At 45.2% G+C, this 18,050-nt stretch overlaps 1 protein-coding gene across 2 annotated transcripts in view; it reads left to right on the top strand.

Moving 5' to 3' along the window:
- sugt1 (SGT1 homolog, MIS12 kinetochore complex assembly cochaperone) overlaps window positions 1-17,376 on the top strand; it is a 38,786-nt gene extending 21,410 nt beyond the window's left edge. For both annotated transcript variants that reach the window (XM_079651811.1, XM_079651810.1), the window contains exons 11-13: window positions 11,992-12,082; window positions 15,333-15,505; window positions 16,636-17,376. In XM_079651811.1, the coding sequence (XP_079507937.1) occupies window positions 11,992-12,082; window positions 15,333-15,505; window positions 16,636-16,737 (366 nt within the window). In that variant the 3' untranslated portion in view covers window positions 16,738-17,376. The remainder of the gene's footprint in view (window positions 1-11,991; window positions 12,083-15,332; window positions 15,506-16,635) is intronic.
- The last annotated feature ends 674 nt before the right edge of the window (window positions 17,377-18,050 follow it).

The raw sequence follows: 18,050 nt of genomic DNA, 5'->3' as shown, positions 1-18,050 counted from the left end.
TAGGTGTCCCGGCCGAGATGGCTTTCTCCACCCAGGACGCGAGGGGGAACCCCGTCTCCTCCCTCTATGATGTTTCAGTGCTGAAAAATGCCTTTTGATAAAGATGATTGCATTTATCCCAGTCTAAGAGTCATTCCTCTCCACAATCACACACTTCACCATAATGTTGTCTGTACAGATTCCCCACTCGCCGCCCCAGTTGTAACTCCAGTAAAGGAGGCAGCCAGCAGGCGTGCGCATGTGAGTGTGATAATCCGCAGGAAGTGCTATCAAAGCGCTAAGCGAGTACAGGGGCATTATGACCGGCGTGTTGTTGTTAGGAGACACATGGCACCTAGCATAAAAACTAAAATGTTGTTTTCCCTCTGGGTGGAAACTGCATTATGGCGTAGCGCGTGCTCCCACAAGGACTTGCCGCGGTGCGTTCAAGGACCTCAGTGGAAAATCCTTTCTGTGTCAGCCCCCCATGGGCCAAACGTCCTTTTATGGAGAGTTTGGCGGCGGATTGGGCCACCAGAGAATACCACAGCTTCTTAGCTGCAGCTCCACAGCTGCTTGCATGTCCCCTAACGCAGTGTTAAGGGGGGTGGATGCATTTGCACACGAGCCATGGCCAAGAAAGCTGCTTTACGCCTTTCCACTGCTGCATCTCATTCCCCCCCTCCGGGAGAGGGTGAGACGGGAACGTCTGTTAGTCATCCAAGTGGCCCCAGGTCGCCGCTTGGTGCCGTGGTACGCGGAGGTGACACAGATGATGGTGGGCCAGCCCTGGACGATTCCTCAGGTCTGGGGGGCGCTGTCTCAGGAAGCAAGTGCAATAGGGGCATTTCCCACTCTGGGCCAACCTCTCCAGGCTTGGCTCCTGAGAGGGACAGGCTGAGTACAGGTGGGGCTATCTGACAAAGTTATTCAGACTATCCAGGCAGCAAGAGCAGGATCCACCACAGCCTGTGGGCGGGATTCCAGCGATGGTGTGAAGAAAGGAGTCTAGAGCCTCTATCGTGTACGTTGGGCTCTATTCTGTCCTATTTACAGATACTGGTGGACAGGGGGCTGGCTCATTCCACAATTAAGGTGTATGCAGCAGCCATTTCCTCCTGCCATGAGGGATTTGGCGGAAGGTCAGCCGCTTATGTCACGGTTTTTGCAGGGGGTCAGGAGGCAGCGCCCATTAGTGCACGCCTCCTCCCCGAAATGGGACCTGCTGTTGGTCCTCGAGGCTCTGGTCACAGAACCATTTGAGCCTCTGGAGCTCTCCTCCCTCAAAGCACTGTCATGGAAGACAGCGTTGCTACTTGCCTTGACTTTGGCCAAGAGAGTGTCCGAGCTGACACCTTTGTCGGTGCACCCAAGTTGCTTTTTGATCCGGGGTGACCGTAGCGGGGCTACGGAGTTCGTTTAGGTCAAGGGCTATTCAGTTAGGTGGCTTTAATCTTCCACCCCATATTGGGGCCAGGGAGGCTAAATTGCACCTCCTCTGCCCGGTGCGTGCGCCGGCATGTTACGTAGAGCGCACGGCTGCCATTAGGCGGGCTATGGCTGTGTCAACAGCCTTATTCAACGGCGTGAGTGTGGAGGATATATGCACGGCGGTGTCTTGGTCTACGCCAGGCCCCTTCATAAAGTTTTATCTCTTGGACATGTCTGGCTCCTTCTCGTCATCTGTGCTTGCCGGGGCAACACATGACTGGTGAGAGGGAGGGGGGTTGTGGGTCACAAACGGATGGGAGAAAGTGGAGGTGCGGTGGCTGTTAACCAAAGGCCGGTCAGGGGCAGTGTGATGGGCCGATGTTGTTGGACGACAGGGCGTTTATACATCGGGGCTCCACCCGCTTTACCCATAGAGTCCAGTAGAGGGCGGAGCCTGTGTGATTATATAATGGGGGGGTTACGTATTGTAACCCTAGTTATATAAGCACAGGCGGAGCCCTCTACCTGGGGGCCCTGTCTTTCCTATGCCGCTCGCTGAAGAGGGTGTTTAGGATGACAGTCGGGAGGCGTAGCCACCTTATATACTGCGGGCCTGCGCGCATTCAGGGAGGCGCACCCGATTGGCCGGCTACGTTTATGCAACTCAGTAGGTGAATGCCCGCATAGCATGATAGAGAGTAGTACCCATAGAGTCCAGTACAGGGCTCCGCCTGTGCTTATATAACTAGGGTTACAATACGTAACCCCCCGTTTTGCGCAATCAACTATCTGAACCATAGAAGATCTGCACATGTTATGCTTGATAGTAGCAATTGAGACAGACTTGGCTGAGGCGTGCAGTACAGACAATAATACGAGATGTTGGTAGTCTGGTAATATTTTGTCTGCAGTTTATCATGATATTGTCATAATTGGTGTTTAAAGACGTTGCTGCCATTGTCGCAGCAGTTGTCTTTTAATTTTTCTCTTCGACTGCATATATTTAGGTCCTTATTTATTTAGGCAGCATCTTATAACACCTTCAGGCCCTGGACTGATCCTGGGGCTGCCCTCCAGGTTCTGCAGCCTTGAAAAATACATGTTAATTTCGTGATCTTGACTTCACAAAGTTTGCCTTGACCTTGTAAATAAAGTGTATAGATAAGTGTGTGGGAGAGAATCTCCCTCTGGAGGAAACTTTGGGATTTTAGCCTTGTCAGACCATTGACATGCATAAAACCCCATAAAACACAAAAAGGCATAATAAGGCCCCTTTAAGGATAGCGGTTTTAAGAGGTTAGGAGACTTTTGTGAAGAAGAAATCCTGAAAAAACATATTTCTATCTTTATATATGCCATGGTATTAACTTTCATGAACAAGCCAAGACATAGAGCCTCTAAAAGCAATGCTGATATTTATTCTAGTTTATTTTACAGAAGGCCACAGGGGAATGGAAAGGGCAGCACATTATCACACAGGTGCTGAAAATATCCCCTGTATGGTGCCACGGTAGCAAAAATTTGATTAGCAGCGTTACATAACTTGACATCTATATTGTGTGCATTATATCCACCAGCTACACTGTGCCGAGTACAGACTGACCTGCACAGAAACTGCCCCCTCTCAACAAAAAAAAGCACTCACTCACTTTCACACTTTTCCATGGCAACAGCAGACACTGCATACCAGAGGTGCACGTGGGTTGCAGCTTAAACAAGGGCTCAGTCTTAGAGAGACCACAGCTGAAGACGGTCTCACACTCTCTCATGGCTCTCTGCTGTCGCTTTTTTTTGCTCTTTCTTCCTCATTTATCTTTGTTTTGTCCGTCCCTCACAGGCACCTCACACACACACCTTATTTCTGACTTTCTCTCTGTCTTACACACACACACACACACACACACACACACACACACACACACACACACACACACACACACACACACACACACACACACACACACACACACACACACACACACACACACACATCTCTACCTCTAGGATAACGAGAGTGTTCAAACCCTCCTCCTCCTCTCCCACAAAGCCCTGACTGTTCCCTGGTCCACTGGGCTCCTCGGGTACACATGGCCCTTATACACACACACACACACACACACACACACACACACACACACACCAAGCTCATAAGCCCCCATAGCAGCACTCAAATGTTCAAGATAGCAAAACGGCACCTTTTACAACTCCATAGGTGAGATGTGCTCCCACAATGTCAGAGACCCTGACAAACTGAGCAGCTTTTTACTTCTGTCTCATTTAAATATTTCGGAGCTGTTTCATTTTCCTGAAGCCAGGGAGCCACTGGGGGACAAAAAAACAACATTCAAATGAACAACAGCATCAGCAAATCAACTTTCTCCAGATTGGCATGCATCCCTAATGAGCGTTTTGGGGGAAAAGAAAAATATGCATTGCCCTCGGAGCTGTTGATTCCCAACCAATGCCGGCCTGTCTGTCTCTGTAATAGGCTGCCCTGCACTCTTCGCTCCACAATGTTTACGCTTCATCTCCTCGCTGTCTTTAAAGACAACTTAGCAGGGGGAGGCTAAGCCGGCCGTGCGTCGGCAAGCGCGCACACACACCCAGTTGAAAAACAGAAGCTGAACAGTAATCTTTCAACACACTTGTGTCATTTACACAAAGTATTTGCAGTGTGTGTGTGTATGCCCACGCCTGTGTCGTCCGTAGCACATTACCGTCAGAGCGACCTCCTCCTGTCCTCCACCACGACAGACATTCCAACCGCAGGGGTCACCGCGACAACGGGGAGCCAATTACACACCAGCGTGTTTGATCAGAACAGACGGCTGACGCACACACGGCCGACGCGTGCTCAAACACACTTCGCACACATTTTCGGATCCACACCCGCTCCAAACTCATCTCTCTATTTTGGCAAATAGCTAAAGTGGCGTCTCTTTAATTTGCACGCCTGTCAAACGTCTAAGAATGTTTATATTTATTTAATTTTTGCCTCGTGTCTTTCTCGCCGAGTTTGTTTTGAAATCAGCGGGGATCTGGAGAAAAAAACTAGGAAGGGAGAAGATGCTGGGTGAGGAGTAGTGGCAGAGGGGAAGGAGGGGGGTCGGGGGGTGACGGCTCCAAACACATTTGACAAACGATGCGGGACCCCACTGACCCTCTGCAAATAGCATGTGTGTGTCCACATTTGTGTCTGCGTCTGTAGTGCAAGATTGTATAGTCCGGGTCCTTTGGATGGTGGCCCCTGTATGTGGCTCTGCTGTCACATTCCTTTACGAACCATCTTTTCGCCTGTAACACACACAGAAGCGCACACAGAGACACACACACGGCTCCTGGCCTGCCATGTCCCTTAAAAGCCAGGAAGCACAGATGTGGCAGCAGATTAATGTTGTATGGCCCAGGAGCACGCATAGAAGCACACACACTTTGACACACACAACGCTGATGCATGAGTCCTGCTGCACGTCACACTAAAAAATCCTTCGAAGACAATTAATGGCACATGGAAATCGGGAGGCTAGTTTTAGGATGCTAACATTTGATTTGCTTGATCGGCAGTAGCATTTCTCAACAAGGTTGTTAAGAGAGCTTTGTGCAGCAGTCAAAAAAAATTTGAACCGATGGCGTTGTTTTTGGGAGGAAGTTTGTGTTTGTTTTTAACGCCCAGTATATTTCAATATACATGTTCACAATATAATTATTGGACTTGTTTTAACCACATTCAGCGCAAGCATTTTTCAAATAATCTCTGCATCGCTTGTATCTCCACTGCTTTGGCCGTTGGTCTTTGTATACAGCGTCGGAAGCGGGGTCTCGTTCTTTTCTATGAGAGCTGCTCATTGGCGCATGAGGCCCAACTTTTGAGGGAGCGAAACGTCACAGAGAGATTACCCATCATGCCTGGCTGTCAGAGCAGAAGAACCCGTATGTGCGCTCACAGAGCATACACCCCTTAATCCCCGCCCCCCGAGATCCCACTCTCGGCTCAGTAGAATGAATGGAGACAGAAAATAAATCTAAATTTGGCTTTTAGTGCATTTCACAACTTTAAGGACCGAATGATTATAATAAGGGCTATAACATAGTTCATACTGGGTATTTTAATCCGTTTTTTAAAAAAGTATCCTCTGATTTACAGACGTCTCTTTCCCCATGTTAGTCAATGGGGAAAAGTCTTTCTGGGCCCAGTGATGTCACGGACTGATACAGAAATGTTAGTACCGCCGTTTGGACACAACAAATATTTTCATCAGAGTCCGGCGCACTTCCTGGGGGCTTGGTCAACACAGCCAAGCTATAGGTGGGCTTGTGTTTGTCGTGGTGATGTTTACAAGCTTCAGACACTCATGAATCGGGTAATAACTGATGATTTTTCTTGTTAAATTAAACCACAACTCCAAAATCACTTTTTTCTCAAAATAATATAACCCTTTCACAAAATGTAAGAATATACATGTTGTGTATGTTTTTAACAAAAGCTTAAATCTTACTGAAACAGTCATTTAAGTCCAGTGGTTAATTAATTAATTCCATTTAATTAATTAATAATTGAGGTGAATAGTTGCCACATGCACATTTTGAGAAGTTAGTTTACTAAAACGAGAGACAAGAGAAGGGCAGAGAAAAGTCAACAGGTGTGGTGACTCAGGATATAGATATATATACTCAAGATATATGAGAAAATTCGATCTACAAGAAAACAAATGTTCAAAAGCATTACAGAATGCCTGAGAGTTTTACTTTTACATAAGACATTTCCACTTTAAATTTGTGCAAAAATTCATCATAATGTTGAAAAGACACTCGCAACAGCCTGCTGTTTCCGATTAATTAATAACACCTAATTACATGTCAATGAGTAAATATGACATTTCGTACTTTTTGTTTAATATTATTTCTATTCACATGGCTTTTTGCTCCCTGGGAAACTAATGATATTGTTATTCCATCCGTCCAGTTTAGCCAAATCTGTGATTTGCCATTAAATGACATGCTTTTTTAACGATTTAACACAGAATAATTATCAACAGTGATATGCAGGGAAAACAATTAGCCTACTTTTTTGATCGATGGGGGCGGTAAGGGACCTCGATCAGGGATGGGGGGGGGCCTGACGAATAATGGGTGACAACCCAGGCCTACAGTCTTTCCATCTTTCATCTTTTTTGACTTAATTTCTGCATTTATGATGATTGACAATTCAATATTAGGTGTTTTAATTTAAACTCAATCTATATAGGCCAGATAGTAACTAGGTTAAGATTATTATAAGAGTTAATACCAGAATATGTTCGTCTACTTCTAACAACTGCATAATAAAAAAATAAAAAAACATTTTAAAGAAATCCAACCCACAAATGGCACATTAGTTTGAATGCCAATTAGCAGTATTTATCAGCCATTAGAGCAGGTAGGAAAATCTGCCCTTTGATTATAACTGAAGTCTTGAAAGCAACACGAGACCCCTGACAGAGCTTAAAGGAGCTTCTGTGCCCTGAATGCTGGTGCATCTGTCAAATTAATGATATAATATTCCATGAGGAGCTGTCTCAAAAATCGATTGTAATCAGTTTATAAAACACAAACAGTCCCGACTGATGAACGGAGTTTAATGAATCATCAGAAAAATACTACAATGCTTCTGAGAGGCTGAAGCTAGAGAAGGTTTGGCATTTTCTGCTCGGGAAAAGTAATGATTAATCAATTTAAAACACATTGCAGATGAACCATCTGCCGATCATCTAATAATAACCATTATTTTCTTGTCATAAATAAACATGGTACATCACTTGTGCACAGGGTGAGGAAAAAGTGAGTTGTCAGGGCAAGCCAGAATAGACTCTGATAAACTCATCTTTAAAGGGGCCCTATCAAGCTTCTTTGGGTTTCCCTTTTCTGTAGTATTTCATATAGGTTTTTGTGGATTTAAATGGTATGCCAAGACAAAAGTTTCCAGAGTTCCCTTCAGCACTTCCCCCTGCCTGAAACCCCTCGATTGGACACCTTACGATGTGACATTGCACTGTTACACTTGCGCTTCTATTAGCTAGCGGCGCGCTCCAACACATTGTACACATTTTATGTGATATGCAAAAGGGGGGGAAATCTCTAATGGCGCATTTACACTGCAGGCCTCGCTCGGTTCGGTTAGGCCTTATTAGGCCCGGCTCACTTTAATGCTGCGCTCACATTACAGTTTAGGAACTGGGGTAGTTACTATAGTAACGCAGTGTAGGCGGGGCGATCAGCTTTTTGGCGGGCGGAGCGACGCTGCATACAACTGCCGTGACGTCATCTTCAATGCGACACAACTCACAAAACACACAACAATAATGGAGGATGATGGAAGCCATCGTGTCCTTGCTTCTTGGTATGTGGTTTTTTCTTCTTAGGTTCACTGTTTTCAAAAATGCTGCAAGCGTCCCTTAATATATGCGACACTAGGGATTAAGTCGCGCGAGAATTGTGACGATTCTCTCTGACCAATCAGCAGTCGTCACTAGTTTATCATATTCCGCCCGCTTGTTGGCCTCGCTTGTTGGCCTCGATAGAACCACGATTTAGTCGGGCCAGAAAAAAGGTGAAAAAGTAGCCCCGGGCCAAAACTAGGCTAAGTGCAGCCAAAAACGGGCCCCGCACGGCTCGGCACGCTTAAAGCGAGCTCCGCGCTGCAGTGTGAATGCGCCATAAGTGGTTGACCAATCACAACATAGCCGGCCAGCTAACCAATCAGAGCAGACTGGGCTCTGGTTTCAGACAGAGGGTGAAAAGAGGTGCTGCAGCACAGGCAATATGAGAACAATGAAGAGCTTTTTGAACATTAAAGCATGGAAACATGTCACAGTAGAGGTTAAGCATACAAATATGAACCTGAAAATGAGCAGAATAGGGCCCCTTCAAGTTTATTTACTTAAACCAAACACAGGTACATAGTTGTGGAATCAATCCGCATTCAACTTAAAGGGGACATATCATGCTATATTTGAACAATATTGTAGGGCCATACCTAATATAAAGTTTATAAATATAGTTTTTTTTTCAAAATACCAAACAGATCCTGCATTTTAGCCATGCCTCATTTCGCTCTATTTGCTCTTTCCAGCGCTTTCTTTGCAGGGGGCTGATTCTGTGAGCTGCAGCTGACCACGCCCCCGTGCAGGAGAGGGGAGCTGCTTTGAGATCAGCTGCTGGGCTGTCAGAAGAGGGGGAGAAAAAGAGATCTCCCTCCTCCTTGTTTTATTCTTATAGAAGTAAGAAGAGAAGTAATGGGGCAGAAACCCCTCCTTTTTACGCAGCGGTCCAGACATAGACATCAAACGGCGACACATATTCAGTTGACAGTTACTTTGGCATTAGGGCAGGGATATCTAGATACTTTCCAAGGTTTGACATAATGAATTGTGCTACTTTTAAAGCAAACAACAATGTTTTCAAATCTGTAATCAAAAAGCTCCTCAAAAAGACTATCGAAGCAGTTCCTGCCGTTGCTACGTTAGTTCAAACAGTAACAACGGACTATTTTTCTTACTATTTAAGTTGTTTAAATCAATAAAAAAATAAAAAAATGTTTTAAACTATTTAGATCAATAAAATAATTTTCTAAATCCATAAAAGCATTTGAGGGCCCTCAAGGGTCTTGAGGGCCCTGTTGAAGGCGTCAAGCGTGGGGATGTTGCGGATCAGCAGGGAGAGCATTCCAGAGGCTGGGGGCTGCCACGCTGAAGGCTCTGTCCCCGAAGGTTCGCAGTTTGGTGCGGGGGGTGGTAAGCAGGCCAGAGTCTGAAGACCGCATGTTCCGGGGTGGGGCATGTGGGTGAAGGATGTCCGATAGGTACTGGGGGGCATGGGCATGGAGGGACTTGTAGGTAAGGAGGAGGATTTTGAATGATATGCGGGACTTGACCGGCAACCAGTGGAGGTGGATGAGGGTGGGAGTGATGTGCTGCCATGGCTTTGTATTTGTGAGTACCCTCGCAGCACAGTTTCGGACATACTGGAGCCTGACCAGGGTTTTGGTGGGAACCCCAAACAGGAGACCATTGCAGTAGTCCAAGCGGGAGGTGACAAACGCATGGACTAGGGTTTCGGCAACCGACTCCGAGAGTGACGGTCGGAGTCTTGCAATGTTCCTTAGATGGAAAAAGGCCGATTTGGTAACAGTCTTGATGTGGGAGTGGAAGGAGAGGGTGGAGTTGAGGATGACACCCAGGTTGCGGGCTTCAGGAGATGGGGAAATGGATGATTATATAGAGTCATTATTCATTTGTTTTAAAACAGGAGGCGCAAACGCTTGCCTCGGGGAGGGAGAAAAAGAGCCACAGCGGAGAATAAACAGAAGGGCAACCATGGCAACCATGCAAGGGAAGTCTTCTTCGCTGCTTTTGTGGCAGACTACATCGCCACTTGCAGGCCTGGCATATGTACTACAGCGTCTCCAGCACTTTCGAGCGGCAATGGCCGGCCGTGGTCCAACCTCTCATTCCCCTGATAGGTGGAGAGTTGACCACTAAGCGGAGCACCCCTTTTGTGACGTGTAAAATAATTCAAATCTGGATCGGTCTGTATCAGATCCGTTACAGCCCCTTTTTTAGAAATTTGGGTATGGAGGAAAATAGAGAGGGTTGGGTTTTCTGACCCTTGAGGTCCCTGAAACACCGGGGACACATATTCATGTATAAAAGACATACAAGAGTGCATTTTGCATGATAGGTCCCCTTTAAAATCCGAAAGTGAACTTAGTTTAAGATGCTGAATGTGTTAAAATAGTTAAAAAAACTTCTTTCTGCTCAATGTTAGCAGTGCCTTTCAAAATACAACCTTGAAAAATGTTGTTAACTTCTTCTCAGATTTTTAAGCACACCTCTTACACACTGCCATTAAGTTTGGTCAAAGAAGCTGTTACTGAAAGGGTAACACTTTTTTCTATTGATGACTCATCCAAAAGTTTCAGGCTTATTTCATATTTTGAAGTTCTTCAACAGATGGTAACCTTACTTTAAAATGTATTCAAAAAACAAGTGTACCTCCAGAACCCTGGACACCCAAAATAACTCCCCCCCCCCCCCCCCCCCCCCTCGACACTCTCTGTGGGTTGACACGCTTTTTGTTGGCCATTTAGTAAAACCGGAAGTCATTTCTCATGCAATGTTTTATCCTTGTATGGACAATGTGTTATGCTTGGGTGTCAAAGATCTAAAACTGATCTAAAAAGCCATTTGAAAGCGGGTTGAAATGAGGGGCAAGATGTGATGAATTATTTAATTATTGCTACATCGACACACACTGTCAGGCAGTCTTTCCTTAAAGGCATTCGCTCCTGTTGTACAGTTAAACAACCTGCTTACTTTCTCACCTCTTCACACCTTAATAATCACGGTGTGAAATGTTAATGTTTGATTATTGTTTCCGGAAAGCACCGGGCAATTTCAGAGGGATGTCCTAAATTAACTCACAGAATCAGATTTAAACTTGCAAAAAAAGTTATTTTGTTAGGACACCTATAAATAATTGGGCTATTTTCTCAGCGGAGCCCCAATTCTTTTATTTCAGTGTCTTAGCCCTCTTCACAGGTGAGCCAAAAAGTTAATTTCGGACACTGCACAGATGCCTCGCTGTGCACCAGGCCCCGTCGTGGCCCAGAAAGCGCTGACGCACGCCAAAGCGATCCATCAGAGTGCTCTTCGCTCGCTCATCACCCCGGTGGAGACGACGGCGGCGGGGCGATGATGGCGTCTTATTCCCCTCAATCAGTGCGCCAGTCAACCCTCTCTAACCTTGTCTACCTCTCGGCTCCCTCTCCTCCTCCGGCACCCTCATAAATGAATCATCGCATCGCACAGCAGAGGAGAAATGTTCCGTAATTGCAGCAACATAACCAGCGCCGTCTTTCACAAGCACGCATATCAAACGCACCCGCCACTAATGGGTGATGGGGTGTGTGAGGAGGAGGAGTGGGGTGCGCGTGTGTTGCTGGTATGTGCCCTGTCAATGCTGCTCAGTGTTAAAATGTCCTCTCTCCCCTCATTGTGTTTTTCTTTTTTTTCTTCTGCTTCTCCCATGTTCTCCCGGTGTAATGATTTGGATCAGAAGCTGCTATGTGGAATTAGGATCTCCCCCTTCTCCCTCCCTCCCTCCCTCCCTCTCCATCTCTCACACTGGCCCTCTGGCTGACAGGCATCTCGTTAGTGCAGTATGTCTGTCAGTGAGGTTCGAGATTGAGCTGTGCCCCCGCATATCCCTGATGTCTCTCACACACACACACACACACACACACACACACACACACACACACACACACACACACACACACACACACACACACACACACACACACACACACACACACACACACACACACACACACACACACACACACACACATACACACACACACGAGTTGGCTCCGGAACAGACAGACAGCCTCTCTGGCCTCCATAATGATCTGATGTCCTGTATTTTTTTTTTTAAGTGTTATTTTGGTCACAAAGAAGATTATTTGTCTCTAAACATTATCTCCCTTGTCCCCTCTTCTTCTCCCCCCCCCCCCCACTCCTCATCATCCTTCTCTTCTGTCAGGTGGAGTTCAAGATGAAGAAAGCCGATGCCATTAGATGGGAGAAGCTGGAGGGAGAAGGACAGGAGTCCAACATCAAACACTTCAATCCAAGTCAGTCCACAGCGTCGGCATTATACACTCTTCCCCCACAACGATCCTCCTGTCTCCGCTCTCATCTCTCCCTCGTCTCCATCACCCTCTTTTCTTATCTCTCCCTGTTTTCGCTCTTTCTCTGCAAAGATCAATATAAGCTCCTGTGTTTGTCTGAAATGATAGTAGGCAGGCGAGCTAGTCCTTCATTAGTCTGACGGCCAAAGTATACAGAGAGAGCGAAAGGTATGACAGCGGAATATGACTCAGTATTTTAGCCCACACGTTCCCATTACTGACAGGATTAATTGCTTATGTAAGTGTGTGTGGAAGTGGGAGTTGAAAGTTAAAGTGGGCAGCAAAAAAGAAACCCATCCTGTCCATCAGCTCAGCCTCCAGAACGCCCCGGTTATTATAAGTGCCTGCTTATAACTCGGACTACGCTCACATTTTAAAACACGATCGTTTGACATCTGATTTTTATGTCCACCCTTGGCCTGAATGTGTCTACTGTGCGTCTGGCAGTGTGTTTATGTAAATCTGCATCTGGATTACATTTCCCGCTCCCCATCTCTTGTCGGGATTACAGTGGGCGTATTTCCGTCCTGGAAATGAAGAAATCACAATGCGATCCTTCAGCGTCCGAGTCGATGAGTCAGTGAGCAAAAATAATTCAGTTAATACATGATTAGATGATAAAGAGGAGGTATTTAACTGGATTCCATTTAACGTCTTAAAGAGCATCTTGCACACAGAGCACGTAACACAGGTTGTTTTTTTTTCTACATTTATGCTTAAACTTGCTTGAAAATTACAATTAAAAAAGTGAATGTAGGATTTGATATGTTTTACGAGACATAAGGGCAGGAATTCAGAGGGAAAAGAGCAATTTTGAGCTCTGCTCTTAAAAACGGCTTTTTTTTAAAGGTCATACGTCAAACGCGTCATATTACATCACAAAGGGTAAACATCTCCGCTCTCTGACCGCGGGTATAGTTAGTAGTTGCGTTGAGTTGAGCGGTTGTGTTTTAGTAAGCTGGTATTTTTCAGCAGTTTTACATTGTATTTCACCATTTGTAATCATGGTGCAGTATTGTGTTTGTGCAGGTTGCACAAATACCAGCCTGTCAGGACATCGAGTCCACAGTAAAAAGGACCGGAGCTAGCGTTCGTTCCTGAGTGCGTTGTGCATCCACCTCACTGCAGCACATACTCTCCACAGCTTTATCAGGAAACCGTATTACATCTCTCCCCCCCCCCCTTCGCTGCTCTCTCTCTCTCTCCCCTCCGGTACACGGCACCGTAAGACATAGTGTGGAGTTGCATTAGGTAACGCTGTGGTGGCTGTACTGCTCCAGCCGTCTCCTTTGTGTTTGTTTGTTTGTTTGTTTCCCCCTGTCTGTGTTGTTTGTGTGTGCGTGGTGGCTGTCACTCCTGGCTCCCGGCTCAACCTCCACTCACCTGCTGCAATCAGCTGTGCACCCTCCCCGACTACACACCTGCTTTCCATCAAGCCATTTACAACGGCGTATCAACGGAGGCTCCACAACCTTTCTCCGCCAGATCGTCAAGTATCAGCCGTATCTCGCGTCTCTCCTCCGGTACACAGCACCGTAGTGTGGAGTTGCATTAGGTAACGCGAGATACGGCTGATACTTGCACATTAGTTTCTGTTATGGATCAGTATCAACAGTCCTGCCAGTAACGTTACTATATTATCAATGCTACTTTAGTTATAGCCTGATATATGATAGCTAACTTCACAATGTTGTGATGTGACGTTAGCTAACATTCTGTAGCTAACGCCGGTCACTCACCAAGATAGCTGCCCAGTTCTCCACTGGTTCTCCTCACACCACAGCTCAATTTCTCTCCGATGGCCGTTATTTCTTCTAATCCTTGGCTGCTCCTGGTCTCTTGGACGCCTAGCAGGCTCATAATTATAAGGTTGTGGTCCGTCATATGCATTCGAATATTCATGTTCAACTTCTTCTGTGTCTTCTGTGTCGAAACTAGCATTGGGATCCATGTTTATTAATACGTTACACCGGCCGCTCTCCCCCTTGTGTCCCCCGTGCTACGTCACACGCGGGAGGTCACGTGCCGAGGCTTTTTTATGCGGAAGTGAACATTTCTTACAAAAACGATGCCAGATGTCACTGTAGTTTATATTTCTGTATATTTTTTTGAAAATCTAGTGTATTCATCATTTTCCTACACATTTATTCACAGGTGTCTTTAACCTGGAAGTTGCTCTTTAATGAAAAACAATTATAAACACTTGTACTGTTTTACAAACGCAAAAGGCTGTTTCTTTCTGTGTGATTAAAATGCTCTGCTTTCCGTCTAGCCAAATGCCTCTCAGCTGCTTTAAAATCGATCCTTCTTGGTCTTAAGTCAAATGTAATTGTACAAGAGCTAGACAATGGTCGATTAATGCCATGATGAGATGATAGGAATCTACTCACTCAAGTGAGGACTGCACTCACCATGGTGATAATTAAAGGGGCCATATTATGTCAATTTTCATCATATTTGTATTTTGTGTCTCTATTTTTTACATGTCTCCATGCTTTAATGTTCAAAAAGCTCTTTATTGTTCTCATAACCTGTGCTGCAGCACCTCTTTTCACCCTCTGTCTGAAACCAGAGCCCAGTCTGCTCTGATTGGTTAGCTGGCCGGCTCTGTTGTGATTGGTCAACCCCTTAGAGATGTCCCTCCCCTTAGCCTTTCACATACAACGTGTTGGAGCTCTAGTGTCTAGTCTAGAGTGTTACAAAGTGATGATGTCAATAGTTTTTTATTCATTTCATTATTATTTTTTAAAGTTACTGTTTTTTGATTACATGTGGACATTAATTCAGTTGATCATTTTTTTTAATTCTAAATAAGTGCATTCTGGGCTTAAACAAATGTAGACAATGCAGCCAATAACAGTGGTAAATAGATGTTGCGGAGGCGTGTGGCGCAGTGGATAGAGCGTTGGTGTTGGGATCAGGGGAGCACAGGTTCAAACCCCACTGCAGTCAGAATGTCATTGTGTCCCTGGGCAAGACACTTCACCCCAAATTGCTCCTGTGGGGATTTCCCACAGTATTGAGTATGTAAGTCGCTTTGGATAAAAGTGTTTAACAAGTAACATGTAATGTAATGTTGAGCATCTTTTTTGTCTCCTTTTTTATTATTATTAAAAAATGAAATCACATATCAGCATTTTATCCTCAACTTTGAAGCTGTTGCATTGTTAACACTGCTTACCTTCTCCATCAGATGACTACCCATCATCATCCCAAGGCGCACGCAAATGGGACAAGATAATGGTGGACATCGGCGAGGAGGAGAAGAATGAGAAGCTGGAGGGAGACGCAGCGCTCAACAAGCTCTTCCAACAGATCTACTGCGATGGAACAGACGAGGTCAAACGAGCCATGAACAAGTCCTTCGTGAGTACTTTATACTTCAGTTACGAGTAGTCACTTAAACCAGGGGTTCTCAAACTTCGATAAGCCAGGAAACTCTTGTATTTCTCAAGGTACCCCTGATAATCGTGACAGCCTACGAGTTATCTTATTCTTTGTTCGCGTGGATGCCATTTAAACCCTTTTTATTCTGCAGTCTTTTTAAATCTAAATACTTTTCATATTGATAAACTGAAACATATTTAAATTAATTTTGGTCTCCCGTCACTGTTCACAAAAACCTAACTGTATAGTTTTTGTAATTGATGCATCTTGTGTCGATCAGATCAAAGCTAACGTAAGCCCAAGGGGCAAAATATGTTTGTTTATTGTCGTGAATGATCCTTATTTGTGGAAATGCAATTTTTAATCATATAGCACATTTTTATGATATAAGACATTATTTTGCAGGCCCTCTGAAAGGTTGCCACAAACCCAGAATTTGTGGATCACTGACCTAAAAGACAGTGGCCATAGTAGCCAACGATTGTTGCTACCAAAGATTTAGTAAGACTATATTTTTTTTGTCATAAACTTAAGCGACAAATGAAGCCATCGTGGAGGGCCAGAAACCACAACAAGAAAATAGAAACCTGAAATGGCTCCTTGGGGCTGGCTCCAAAAATGATATGATTTATGCTGTACAACCTAAAAGTGGTGTTTTTGACCTTCAGTCATCTTTGCATTTGGTTTAAACCAGCTATTCTCAACTATAGCGAGACACCAAAGTGTCACACCCAAGTGTCAAGCTGAACGTTTATTTTCCTCACTTCAGCTAACATAACATATTTACAGCACAATTTATTTCACATGATGTTTTTTTTCGTATCTATTTTATTTGTGAGCAATCAGAATAGGGCATAGGGTTGAGAACCCCTGGTTTCACTAGGCACACTCAGTACAGTAGAGAATATATAAGGTGAGTTCATATAGAAATGCGCATTTTTTATTAATTATCTTCCTACTTTTACCGAAAGCTAGATATTTGTTACCGGTAAAGAAATCCCCCTTTTATATTAATACTTGTGGAGTCGATGATGAGTAATCTCAGCTCTGAGCCTGTTTAAGTAGAGAGACGGTGTTGCATAACTACAGTACCCCTTGTCCTTGTGCAGATGGAGTCGGCGGGAACAGTCCTGAGCACCAACTGGACCGATGTGGGCAAGAGAAAAGTGGATATGAACCCACCGGACGACGTAGACTACAAGAAGTACTGAGCACATCTCTCCCTCCTCCTCTCTGCCTCTCTTTGTTTGACATCATCTTTCTTCACATCTGTCCGGCGGGAGTCCTTGTTGCCATGCAGTCTCGGTGGCGGTCCTCTTCCCAACCCCTCAGTTGTGCTCCGGTGTTTTCACTAAGTGCTGTTTTCCCACTTTTCACTCCTGGCCCACTCTCTGCAATAACTCGCCTAGTATGAAAAATCTGTTGAACAGATTGATTTGCAGATTTTTTTTAAAGGCCAAAGGAAAGTCTGAATTCAAATGTGACTGACAGAAATGAAATTCTCCAATTCCACTTTCCCATCACTCTCCCCTCCTCTGCTCTGCTTTTCCTGGTTTTCTCAAATAATAAACGCCCGCAGCCTTTCTAGTCGGGAGCCTTTTACAAGTTCCTATTATCAACACTTGCATAAAAATGTAAAAGAAAATCAGAACAACTTGAGATGTTTAAATGATAACTATGATTGCATTTCTTTGCTCCTGCAGTTTCCTTTCTCTACGCTCAGTAAAAAGTCAACAGCAACACTCTGACTTGTTGGGAATGTTGTGTGACACGTCAGCTTAGCACCAGTCGTTCCTTCAGTGTGATTCAAGCTTCAGTGTAAATAAAAGATTTGTTGTTTGGCTCACAAACGCTGCCTTCTGTTTTGTGGTTTGTTCTCTCTGGAAAGGAAAGAAAAAAGGGAAAAAAAAGGCAATATTTGACGACATAGTGCCATGCTCTGTGATTGTGTGAAATGTGGTATTACTGATATGAGTACGGCAGGATGGGGGTTTAGGTATCGTGGTGCGATAAGTATCAACACACAGAGCCGCGAGAGTTTTGGCCAGCAGCCTCAGCGGTGGGGGTGGTGATCTACAGCAGGTACGTTTGCCCGTTCTCCAACCATATCCAGCTGCAGCAGTGAGGGGGCGTCCTGCCGCGGCATGAGGGCATTAATATGGATCAGCCTCCTAACCGCATCATCAAGCCTCTCGCGCCGAGTTAAATGCATCACACATCGTTTCATCTCTCGTGACGATCAAAAGCCCGTTTGTGGCTCTAGATGGAACTCTGAGCTCCACAACACACACACACACACACACACTCCTCCACAATCCCTGACACACACACAAAAACACACCGCCCCCATCCTTACCCCCTACCCCTGCCCGAGGCGGCTCTGCGACATCAAAAGGAGCTAAGCGCTTTGCATCGTGGGTAAGATCTGGGAGCGTGACGGCTACAGAGTCTTTAGTCTCATTAAAGAGTTCTAGAGCAGCAACTCTCACATTAAAGAACTCTGAAAACTTCATTCTGCTCGTCA

The sequence above is a fragment of the Notothenia rossii genome, assembly GCF_949606895.1.
Source record: "Notothenia rossii genome assembly, chromosome: 9".
NCBI classification, from domain to species: domain Eukaryota; kingdom Metazoa; phylum Chordata; class Actinopteri; order Perciformes; family Nototheniidae; genus Notothenia; species Notothenia rossii.
This window is presented reverse-complemented; position numbering and strand designations above follow the sequence as displayed.